This window comes from Struthio camelus, chromosome 6 (assembly GCF_040807025.1).
Source record: "Struthio camelus isolate bStrCam1 chromosome 6, bStrCam1.hap1, whole genome shotgun sequence".
Classification (NCBI taxonomy): Eukaryota; Metazoa; Chordata; class Aves; order Struthioniformes; family Struthionidae; genus Struthio; species Struthio camelus.
In genome coordinates, this window is record NC_090947.1 from 38562498 (window position 1) to 38575497 (window position 13000).

The 13000-nt window shown below is 37.2% G+C and overlaps 1 protein-coding gene across 8 annotated transcripts in view; it reads left to right on the forward strand.

Moving 5' to 3' along the window:
* Positions 1-13000, forward strand: part of ACMSD (aminocarboxymuconate semialdehyde decarboxylase) — a 39047-nt gene that overhangs the window by 7948 nt on the left and 18099 nt on the right. For 3 of the 8 annotated variants that reach the window (XM_009677413.2, XM_009677411.2, XM_009677409.2), the window contains exons 5-7: positions 2313-2434; positions 4016-4256; positions 7458-7502. In XM_009677413.2, coding sequence (XP_009675708.1) covers positions 4200-4256; positions 7458-7502 — 102 coding nt within the window. In that variant the 5' untranslated portion in view covers positions 2313-2434; positions 4016-4199. The other 5 variants (XM_068949202.1, XM_068949203.1, XM_009677415.2 and 2 more) reach the window with 5 other exon arrangements.

Genomic DNA, 13000 nt, shown 5'->3' on the forward strand with positions numbered 1-13000 from the left:
TGCAAAGAGTTTTGAATAACAACATGAAAAATCTATTTTGCTTGCCCTCAAATTTTAGAAAATAATTTATTTAATGATCATTATACCTACACTGTTACGGTCTTGAGCAAATGTAGTTGACTCCAGGCTGGAGATCTGCATACGTTTTCTGTTGTGTTCTGCAGATATATCTAAGCGAAACCCAGACACCCCAATCCAGCTAGCTATGCAATCTATGTGGTGTATGGATAGCCATATTACAGTATTTGGTACCTGGCGTTTTGGAGTGGGGAATAGCAATGCCACCCTCTCTCTAGGATACATCTGCATTAGGGATTTTACTGGTGTGACCGTAGCTGGACATGTCCTTCTAGCGCAGCTATGCTAATACTAACATATTCCCATCAAGAACGACAACAGTGACTTCTTGGTAAAGCACTTTGGGATCTACAGATGGAAAGGGCTATGTAAGAACTGCATATTATTATTATTCCCCAGTAGAAGGGAAACCATAATGCTTCCACTAAACTCTGGCTTCTCTGGAGTCGAGGAGGAAGATTAAGTTCTGTGAACAATAGGTTAATTTAATAAGAAAGGTTTAATTATTTGATGTCATGCAAAAAATAGAATTACAGACTTTTGCATCCTTTCTAAATATGACTTTTCCAAGATGGACTCGTCGCAGAGCCTCAGGAGCTGTGTGCTGTGGTCTGTAATGGCAGTCCCAAAGGACCAGCATAGTCACCAGCATAGCCAAAGGACAGCCAGTTGCTAAGCAACCAACATAAGCATGCTACTCAGCGTTTATTTCATTTGTAAAAGGACATATTCTTTAAATTCTTTATCTTAGCTATTGAACGCACAGTTTTCCAGCTGCTTTTCTCGCACTGCATATATGTGTGAACAGCCAATTTTAACACACAAATGTGCAATTTAAAACACCTGTGCCAAAGAGGATGTGCAAGCCTGGAAGGTTTGAAAAACGGACACAAGTATTTAACACTTTCTAACATCAGCATCCTGAATTTGCTTCTTTGTTTCTATGTTAGTCCTATTTGAAAATGGTGTGTCTTGATAGCTTAGATGTGTGGTAGAGCTGTCTGCAGAGTTTAATCGTGTTTATTGATGCAGCTTCTTTTGAAGAGTCATCTTTTTTCCTCTTACTGATAAACAAAAGCAAAAACTGGACCTCCAGTTTCCAGTCTGAAGATTCCAAATTCTGTAATTCTTTCAGAAGAACAGCTAAGTAACTTTTGAGAAAGAGCATTTAATGCAGTAGATCTAATTCTGCTTTCAGTTAGTGCTTGTCCCTATAGTGAAACAAAACCCTGAAGTTCTGCTAGACTTCTATCTATCTATTCAGCCCTGGTCTGGATAGTCTCTAGCAAAATTATCCTGAAGGAGCTGTTTATCATGTTTTCCTTTCTAAAGTACATAGGAGTACTGAGGCAGGTGGACATGCCATGTTAATATATGTTCCCATTGCCAGGGCCTGAGCTGGAAAGATTTCCCAAGATGCATAAGCACTTGCTGAAATTGCCAGGCATCCTTGTTGTTTAACAGACAAACTTCACTTCCTTTTCATCCCAAATGTAATACTGGAATGGATTTATCCTGGAAATTTGGCCAGCTGCTGAAGAACCAACCTGCTCTTTCTTATACTACCTATAATGATCAGTTCTTTTTAGGCATCCTGCGTGGGGGAATTTGTTCCAGGAATTTTTTCCCTTATACCCAAATTTGACTCTTGAAGTTGTTTGCAAGAAACTCCACCAAAATGTAAATTTAAGTCTAGTATTCCTTATTAATACAAAGGTGTTCAGCTGCTAAATACAGCAGTTCACAGGCCTTGCCAGCATGGAATTCAGATTCTTGTACCGTATGAAAGGAGGAGAAATATGCATGAGCTAGAAATGCGGGAAGAGCCCTGGGAATCAAAGACTGTCTCTGAGTATTTGTTGTGCCTTCAGCTCTCCCTTGTTCTGCATTTGCAGAAATGTTTTGCAAAAATGATTTCAAAACCCGTTTGTAGGATCTGAAAATGAGAAGTTCAAATTTACAGTAATTTAACAATGAATACTCTTCTCCAGAAGAAAGAGTCAGTATTGCCGAAGAAAGAGTAAAGATTGGGCCATTTTAACTATTGCAGTTATCGGAACATTCAGAAAACTCTTAAAAAATTCATGGCAAGCTTAGTCAAACCCAACATTCATTACATTTTTGATAAATTGAAATTCCCTCCAAAATTAATTATGATACATTCAAATATTAAAAAATGTTGAAATAAAACCTTCTGAATAGGTGGTCCAGATTTCTCACTTCTTTTTCCACAGGCAGCCCTCAGACTGCATGAGCAGATGGCACAGTGCGCACATGCGATTCTTCAAGAATGTCACCTTTTTCCTGGAAAGAAGTCTGTATGCATGTTGGTTCTGCTCTGTAGCAGGCATAGCAAGTACATTCATTGGCTGATCTTTATATTATCTTTTCTGATTATCTTGTGGTTTCATCCAAATGCTGTAGGATGTAAATTCTGTGGGTAGCTCAAGGGTGGGTGCAGTTCAGAGGCTGATATCTAACACGTTTTGTACAGATCCATAAATAATAAATTATATCATTCTGTTGCCTTAGCCATTCTGCATATACAAGTTTCCATCTGCTCACAGCCTCCTGCTTGACAGCCAACAGGCTAACACTGTAGTGCTAGATCCTATAATGTAGCTCTGAGATTGGGAGCAAGAGGGCAAATTTGCTGCTTAGCCAGGCAGCCTGGTCAGAAAGAGACAGGTTTTCATTTTGAGATGGTAATGACTGGTATTTTCAGCCCCATATATTTCATCTGTAAAAGTAAATTCCTGGGTGTCCTGCTTTCTTTGGGGAGTACTGTCCAAAAGCTTCTGCTTCCTGTTTCTTTGAAACATTCAGTCTTCAGTGATCTCAGGCTGCAGACAGGCACAACAACAAGCAGCCACCCCCAACCCTGTCACAAGTTGACTTGAAGAATAACTCCAGGTACTTAAACTGACCACATCAGGAGCAGACGTGCTTAATGAATGAACAAGCAGGGAAATCTGACAGACTGCAGTTTTTTTGAATCAAGCCCAAACAAAATAATGAAGTCAGAAAAAGGATGAAATGAAATAGGCCACTTGTTTTTCAGGCTGCTTGAAAAGCGTTTCACTGAAAGATTTGCTGAAATTTAAAAAGAACTACAACAGTGTTTAGCTTTGAAAAATCGCATTTTTCATTAGAAGTAGGTTAATCAAGAAATGGTTAACTAGCTCCGGAAAGAGGACATCATGGGGGGAGCATGAGTTGAAAAAAAGCTGTAGAGAAAATAATTTACAGACAAAAAAGCTAGCAAAAATAAAAGGCAAGGCTATCTTGAGCAATGATGTGTAATACTAAATTGAGTAAAGGGCAAAAAGTGAAGTGTAGGGTCACAGAAAATCTAAGCTAGCTCCAGTTAAGCTTAATTGGGCACACAGAAACTGTGTGCCATATTAGGCATATGTGCCACACTAGCATTAATTTACTATTGATTCTTAAGGTAAGCTGAGACAGTTGCCTGCCAGATCTTCAGCCAGTCGGAGAGTCTCTGAGCAGCAGTATACACTAGCACTTGTAAAGATCCTAAAGGAACCAGTAATCAGAAAGGGAGATTACAGAGAACAAATTTGGCCACAGTTCAATATTTCTATTAATTTTTTTGAAGTAACTTTGAAGAAACCTTAAGAGAAGGAAAAGAAAGTATATGGGGAGGCATAACTTTCTCCTAAGGGTGTATTATATGCTCTCTACAAATTATTTCAGAATCTAAGAAGGAGAAAAAAGGAAGTTAAAATCGAAGTGTTTAAAACATTTAACTCAATATTATTGAGTAATTTTCAGCTGTAAACTAGCTTGCATTTTAGAATCTAGGTAACAAAAAAATCCCTTCATACTACCAATATAAACATGTTTTCTCCTTCCCTCAGCCAGATGTAGTTTATGCATTAACAGGGACTTTCTGCTAGAAGCTTCTTTTCTTTTACAGAGCCACTCCTCTGGGATTTCGGCTTCCTGGTTGGTTACTGTACTTGGTTGTCCTGATAAGAGAGCAGGTGGATCTGAACAGCAGCCTAAGTTACTGACCTGCTGAACCAGGGGCGGGAAGGGTGGTAGCAGTTACATAGAAAACATTTCCTTTGGAAGCATATTTCTCCTTTGATACTTCAGAAATGAAAATTGATATTCATAGTCACATCCTACCTAAGGAATGGCCTGATCTAAAAAAGGTAATAAAACTTTAGCTATTCAATGACTTATTTTATCGTCAACTATTGCTATTAATGCAGTTTTTGAAAAATTAGTGAATGAAGGGTTTTGTATCTATTTTCAGTAAGTTTCTGTTTAATTTGATTTTTTTCCAGACATAAGATATTTGCTGTTACATTACTTTGCAAAGCAAAACTTCCAGTAAAAAGGGGATGGAAAACTGAGCTCTGTTCATTGTCAAATGATGAGGTATAAATCCCATTTTCTTGATGAAACCATAGATAGGGGAATATCTTCATAGCTATGAAGGGCTGTCAAGTGTCCAAATGGTATTCACTTTTGTTTTAAACACATGTAAAAAGAGAAATAAACAAATATTAGAAAAGATTAATATTACCTAAGGCAAGAGTAACTCACATCTTACAGCCACAGGCATGACAGTCGTTAACTTCAGTGGGTATGGGGTCAGTTTAAATATCGTTAACCGATGATAATGGTTGACTATTTTACTAGTATCGCTTTACTATTATTTTTTCAGCTGCTGGAAAGACGTAGCATATTGCATCATGAATACAGAATCTCATTTACTTACTCTTAGTACTGGCCAGAACACAGAAACTATAAGTTAACTTGTTTTGACTTTGAATCTTTGCATGGTGTTATTATTATAATTCAATTATATAAATGTAGTCTTGTCAGAAATAATTTTCCTGGTCCTATGAAAAAGTATTTGAGAATGAGAAGGGCTATTTAGGTTTTCGTGTAATAAATCTAATCCTTTTCTTATTTCAGATAATTAAAAGCCATACAATCATCTGATTTGAATTATTTTTTTAGAGTTATAGCCTGAATAATTATTAACAGAATTGTATATAAAGATAGCTGATCCCTTTTTGACTCCTAAGGGATTGCATATTCAATACTACAGAGGGCACTGAAAAAGTCACTTTAAGAACATCACATAATAAAACTGTCTCTCTCATATATATAGACATACATACATACATACATACATACATACATACATATATATATATATATAAATGTAGTTATTTGTGTTTTTAAATTGTTCTTTAAAAACTCCTCCCTATTTCCATTCCTATTACAGAATTGGGCTGGAAAAGATGAGACCTGTGCTGTTGCCTTTATATTTCTCCTACTGTAGTTCTGTATCGGCAGTAGTTTGAATGAACATTCCTCGGGTTTATCAGTAGTATGGAGCCATTTGATTTCATTGTGTGCTTATCTTTGACATCAAAAGAATACCATTATTTCGGTCTTGCTGTTTGGCACCTGATGTGCTAACTGAAACTCTGTTTTACATTGTACATCCTTTCACTTTGGTATTTTGAGGTTTCATTTTCTTCCTGTTGATGGCAAAATCTTAGGTAAGCATTTCAAATGTGTTGGCCCTGTGTTTCTGTGACTGTTAAGCAAAAGTCTGGCATCAATTCAATGTTAGCCGGAGATCAGCTGGAAAATGTAAACAGTATTTTAGAAAAAAATAGTGAGGAAGCCTGAAGTTAAGAATATACATGGGATTATTTCTTCATTAGTAGTCAAAAATAGCATTATTAAGCATAAAATTCCTGGACTGAAATGTTTGTCTTCTCTTTTACCTAGGAAGTGCTTTTTAAACATCTGTCCGGTTATATTATAACTCCTCCGTGAAAAAGCATGTATACACTGGGTAACGTAGGTCGAATGACAGATTTTTTTTTAGAACTATTATGTCTGTTTTAAGTAGGTAGGTGTTTAAATATCCAGTCCCTGGAGACAGGGTACTCTTGCTTGTTCCATATTTTGTCATCCTTGTTTGTGCAAAGTCCCTATAAAAACACCCTTAAAAGCCCTTCATTCAGATTTTGCATGATTAAAGAAGCTATATTTTGACTATATATACTTTAAAAGGGCAATGAATTCATTGGAACAAAATCACCTCAAGAATCCTTTGATGTTTATGAATGTACATGAAGGATTAATTCAGCATTTTTTCACCCCGAGTTCAGCTGTAGGCCAATGTTGCATTTCTTTAAACACTAATTAAAGAGGTTAATGCTAAATTTTTAAAAGTTAATTTCCACCTGCCAGTTTTTATGCATGTGCAATCGCAGCCTTCTGTTCTAAAGTCTCAGTCTTTTCAGAGGCTTATTAGTGGCTCTAGAATAGAGAATACCTCTCTGAATTCCCTAGAGTCCTCTGAAAACTCAAGCTGTTAACATAGTTCTCTACATGTTATGCAGGGAAAACCAGACAGGCAAAAAATGGAAAAGTGGAGAGGACTGAAATTGCATATGCACCAAAAAAACAACAAACGAGTAAATTAAGTGAACTGAAAACTGTGCTTTGATCTCTTCCAGAGCTAGTAATATTCAGGGCAAATTGTAAAACAGTAAAATCTATTCTTAGGAAGTAGTTTTTTTATGATAAACTTTTAATCCTAACATGCACGCATAGTGATAAATTTTTCTTTCTTTTTTTCTTTTTGTTAAAATTTTTGTAGCCTCTAAGTACCGAATCTTGAATCTATGACTAGAAATTTCTGTTGTCAAAACATATATTTATATAAGAGCTTAGGAATCCATAATTTGTATAAAAATAAATAGAAATTAGTGACAGGCTTCAATAAGGACTATCAATGCATCCAGCTAATAACTAATGTTTCTAGGTGATGAAAATAAAAGAAAATCAGCTTCTTTCATTTTTTTTGTATAAGCAACTTTAAATCTCTCTGGAAGAATCAGTGAGCATCGAAGCTTCTCTTTTAAGCTTCTCTGGGCTGTTTAAATATTAATAGACGAGAGACAATGACCTTCAGTCCTGCTGTTGAGTCCTGGAAGCTGAAAAGTGGAATCAATACTTCTTTGTGCTAATGATTGACTTGTTGCAGTTTGTTAGGATCAGAAAATGTGTCAACTCAACGTTCATATTGCCAAATGCCTGATTTGAACCAAATTCCAATAATGAACAGTAAAAAAATCTAATAATATTTTAAGCATTTTGAAATCAGTTGTAAGACTTCTCTAAAAATATTGTTGACCTGAGAGCTAAAAGCTCAGTTCTACAAACACTGTTAGGCCAGTCCAGCAAAACCGCAGGACCCTTGGTGAAGTCAAAGGGGTTACTCAGAGGCTGAAAGTTGAGCGTATGCTTAGGTGTTTCTCCTGATTATTATTGCAGAATGCTCACTAGTTACTAGCTTTTTCTTCTTTCTTTCACAGAGATACGGATATGGTGAATGGGTTCAGATGGATCATCACTGTAAGGTTTGTGCTGTTTGGTCCTCTGAGATAGTCTTGTATTTTCCTCAGGACTACCCACTGACAGGGAATCCATTAAAAAAACTAAGTGGCAGTAAGATTGACTGTCTTTGATACAGATTTCTCCTCTGTGAAGCAACGTTACGCCAAGTCCTAATATACCTCAGTAGATCTTTTTGCTTAAGAGATGATACTCAGTATAGAGTCACTTCACATTCTCTCGTATGAAGCAGTATCCAGTTTTCCTCGTAACTTCATGTTAACATTCAGAATGGATCTCTTTAAGGAATCATTTTCAATAAGATACACTAATCTAAAACACATGACATATAGAACTTTTTTTAGTTAAATGTAGTTGTCTGTATGAGAAGCAAACACAATTGGGACTAATATTTTAATAAAAGGTGGAGAACTAGGACATGAACATTCATTAAAGAAGATTAACTTCCATATCTTCGAGACAAGGAGAGCAAATAGTGGTTTCAGTATCCAAGAATGATAGGGACAATATACAGGTTTTTGGGACCATACTATAGAAGAGTAGGCGCCTGAGTTTTTTTGGCAAGCAAAAGGAGACTGGATCTGATTTTGCTTTACCCTTTTATCACCATTCACTCTGTTAACTTTACAAAGGCACTTCGGAGCTACGTAAGAATAACTGGAACAACGTATCTGCAGATGCCATGAGGCTATGCTAACAAACCATCTGCATTCTGAATCCAGTCCTGCTGCTAGTGAAGTTACTAGAATACATGTATTCTCTCTGATGGGAACAAAACTAGTTTCTTCAAGGCCTGATTCTGATCTCACTGCCAGTGAAGCTTATCAGCAGTAATTGCAGTGATATTCACAGTGATACAACATTGTAAAACTGGTATAAGCAAGATCAGAGTGAAGCACCTTGTCTTTTAATTTGATTAGCATTAAAAAATAACCAGTATAGTGTTCTTTTTTACAGGAGGGCAGGGTTAATATGGCAAAATAACGCCCTTTGTACGTTACGATATAGGTTAATTTTATAACCTAGTTTTAAAGATGTTACCTCTGTTAGCATGTAATAACTTTGCCAGTCAGATATCACTGCATAGCTCAAACATTGGCACAGGTAGTCACTTTCCTCCTGTGAATTGACAGCTCCCCAGTTCTAGGAATCCTCTGGCAAGCTTGTCGCTGCAAATGGTTTCAGGCCCAAAACCAGGGAAGCTGTCCCTCCATTGGCATGCCAGCAGCGGGGCAGGGCAGGGCAGGGCAGTGGAGGTTCCAGGTTACCTCCCCTTCCCTCCCCCTGTCCTCCACAGAGAGGGCACGCTGGGCAGTGAGAGCCATAATGTGAAAGTCAGAGTAGCTCCTGGTCATAATGTTAATTAAAATAGTAAGTTACTTTATAGTGCATAAATGACATTTTCTACGCATGGAAGATAAATTCCTTTCCATTATAACAGTTACAGGTGAATAATGCAAGGCACGTAGACTCAAGGAAAAAGGCAAGCTCATGTGAGGGTCCTACTATAATTATGTGAAATGGGATATTTTTCCATTGACTTCCGTCATTGCTGGATCTGGACTCAGGATTTCCTTAAGGATGGGAAGAGAAATGTGTTTTATGAAAGGCGGTATAAGAAAGAGGTCACAGAAGACCTGAGTTCACTTCCAGCCCCACTTCACATGTAGCTGTCCTAACTTGAGAAATTCTATCTGTAATTGCTGACCACAGGAACACTGTGAGCAGTGCAGATTCCAAAGGAGTAAAGGCAGTGCAAGGCGTTAGCCAGATAATTAAGGAAAAAAGATAACAGGGGAGGGGTGGATAAGCGGAAATAAGAACAACTTGGATATAGTAAGCTGCAAGACAAAAGATGCAAGGTATAAGCGTGAACAGCTTAACAAAGAGTGTCAGAACATACCCCACTTAAAGCATGTAAAGAGTGCAATTTAAATACCTCGCTAAACCCAGCTATGTTCTGTAATGGCCAGCTGTATGCGTAGTGTATTTAACGAGGGCTGGTCTGGATCTATCTTCTGAAATTCAGCCATGATCTCCATATAGGAATTCTGTAATGACAAGTAGAGGGATAAGACATGCAAAGATTTAGTCACTAGATTTTTTGGAGTGACATCTCCACTCTCTATTTGGGATAGCCCTATAAAGACAATAGTATCCAATCTTTTCCCCATTGTTTCTTTTTGTGACTTAGCTAATTCCTTTGTTCTCTGTAGAGATGGAACTTGTATTGTTTTTTTGAAGAAGTGAGACTTACATATCCCAGGTAACCAAGGTATTTAAATATATAATTTCTGTTAACTTCAGTGGAACTAGACATTGCATCCCTTTGTCAGTCTAGAAAATCTCATTTCTTTGTGATCGTATGTACGCATATGGTAACTAAAAATAAGCTGATAAAATATATGCAGCACTTGATTTATAGCAACCTAGTGGCATACACGCTGTTGTCATTCTACGATATGCAAGTCTGCGCTGTCACATGCCTATTAACTCTTTATGAAGTGGGGGCACAGAGTATGAAGGCTGGGACCAAGACTGCAGAGCAAACAGAGATTATGATGACATTCCAGATTTCATCAGTTTTGTTCAAATTTCAGTCTAAGCAGGAACGGGAGGAGAAAAGAAGCCACCTGCTAAGTGTGGATGGCACAGCTTCTGAGATAGATGGCAAGTGCAGGAAGGAGAGAGACTTGTTGAAGACATTTTTAGCAGCTGAGCTGTTTGGTAGAGGTCTGATGCTAAAATTCTTTGCTAAAAATAGTTTGCAAAGGAACTTTGTGGCAAGTCAATAATAGCCTTACATGCTCTGCAGAGAGTTCTTTCTAGCCTACTTCTGTCTGCATGAGAAAAGTGCACGATGGAGAAAAAAATCCTGTGTAGCTATGTGGAGCTGAGGATAAAACAGATATTTTTTGAGATTTAAAAAAAAGGAAAACCTTCACATATTATACAGTGAAGAAGCATCAAGGCCAAACTGAAAGAAAATAATTACATGTATTTTTAAAGAGGTGCCATTTGGGATGTAACTGAGCAGTTTAGTAATGGGATAAATTTAAATGTAGCTTGCTGAACTAAATCAGGCTGCTGGACTTCTTCTTAAATCTCTCTCTTAATTTCTGAGTAAATTCTTTGAAACCTTAAATATTAGATGACATTAAAGAAAGAGATGATAAGACTTCTTCAGCTGTGCCCTTAGAAAACTGTGTTACCATTGCAAATAAAGATCTTATGTCTTTTATGCAGGCTTCAACCTTGCATCCATTGCTTTGGAACCTAAACAATTTCTTTTTCATCAGAATGTATTTCATTCTTATTACCGCAAAAACTCTGAGCGTTGTTTCTCAATTAAGGTGTCTTGAGTAATTTCCCACTTTAAAAGTGTCAGGTGCAGATTAGTGGCGGTGTCTGTAGCAATAGGACTGATTTTCCAGTTGTTGGGCCAGATCTTTCTATCCTTACAGGTATGAGTAATCTCATTGAGCCACATGAATTTATTCAGAGGCGCATGTTCTGCTTTCCTGCATAACGAACTTTGTTGTTGCCTGCACACAAAGCTGTGAATTTAAGCTTGACCTGTAGCATATTCGTAATTACAAAGACTCAGTTAATGCGAATGCAAACAGTAAACTGTTAACTAATTCTTTAATGAGAACAGCACAGATCCCGTTAGAAACCCTTCCTATATTGCCTAAGCTGTTACGGCATTCAGTGACCTACTGTTCATCTCAGCATTTATGTATGAGCACTGTCAAGGTTGCTGGTAAAATTGCAATCTGTCTAACATTGTTTTCAGTATTAGCAGAAAAAAAAATATGTAAGCAGTTTAGCTGCTATGCTAACCTGCTGCTATGCTGTATCGGAGGAAAGAATCAAAAGTCGCCTGTGTTCACCGAAATACTCCCAGTGGTAATCTAATAAAGGCCACGTGATCTGTTTGTATGTGACGTAATGCTTAGGTTCCGCTGTGCCTTTTTCTCTGCTCACACTCCAAATGCTTTTCTATTTATGAGGCAATATGCAGCAATGGACTGATTTTTTTTGTTTTATGTATTGCATTGTATGGCTAGAGTAAACCTTTCTGTCAGGTTGGAAAATCAATTTTATAAGAACTTGTAGTATTTTGCCAGAGGATCCAGGACTATGTAGTTGTGATTACAGACTGTGATATTTCCAGTAATTTTCTGAAATTGTGATGTAGCTACCAACTTGACAGTTTGCTAAGGCAGCACAGTTAGATATGTGGAAGAGGTCTTTAAAATATTCATTAGGGCAGTATATTTGTGAATGATGTATGAAGCTAATAACAAATTCAAGGTTAAGAACAGTCTGACTTCTCAGAAGGAGGAGACATAAACCTGGCTTTGCTGTAAGTAGTGAGATTTTATTAATTATTTCTGTTGCAGAATATACTAGCAGGAAATATTCTGATTTAACAGTTTTTTATATATCAAGATAACAGATGCCTAAGTAGGCATCCTAAGTAAACTGATTTTGTGGGAAGAATTAAAGGAGCATGTGGAGAGACAGAATTCCCTTCCCTAGGTCAGAAGACTGCACTGCACTTAGCTTCTGTTTACTGCGAAGATGAAAGAGTAGCTGTTTTCCTTTCTCACCTCTTGTTATGTGGTTATCAGTTTTCAACTGCAGATTCAGTGCCCTCTCTGTCTAATATTTCTGCTGCATGACCACACTTACCTATCCCATATACACAAGTCAAGTGGCTATTCTGACTTTCATCTGTTTCCAATTATCCCCAAAATAGCTTAGAGCAACCAAAAATACATAGAGCTTGCAAATATTGGTGAGTTGCATCTTATCAATTTGTGTAAGTGTAAGCCAACTGAAAAACTGTCTGTTGTCTGTCTTTTGGTATTGAATTGGTAATTCTAATTACAAGTCCATAGGCGCATGTGGCTGCATACAACTTTAACAAACATTTTTATTGGCTTAATGTAACAACACTGTGCCCACTCGTCGTCCTTGGAGAATTGTCAAAGCCACCAAAAATGAAAGAAAGTTTCCATGTTAATAATTAAAGGATCAGTGTCAAATCTGGTGACCTTAATAATGTTTTGAACTTGTAAGTTTGGGAATTGGTTGCTTCTGAGGGAGGTATTACACTATAATCATTTTTATACTGTGTTTACATTTTCCTTTGGTCTTTTCTCCCCAAATACAAAATCTTCCATATTCCTTTTCTTTCAGTCCCAAGGAGAAAATGTAACCTAAAGACAAACAAAATACGTCTGACTTTTGTCTCTGTTTCACTGGTGTTCTGAAACGACTCGAATGAATTTAACAGAGTTGCACAATTATTTCCGTAGTTACTGGAATCATTTTGATGCTATTGACTTTAAAAGAACACACGCATCCCCAAGGGCAACATTTAGCTCATATTTAATTTGAGCGCAGTTTTGAGGTCAAATTTTGGTTTGAGGATAAACCTTGATTAAGGTACTTGATATCTTTCTCAAACAAATGTGAGGAGATACACACTGCA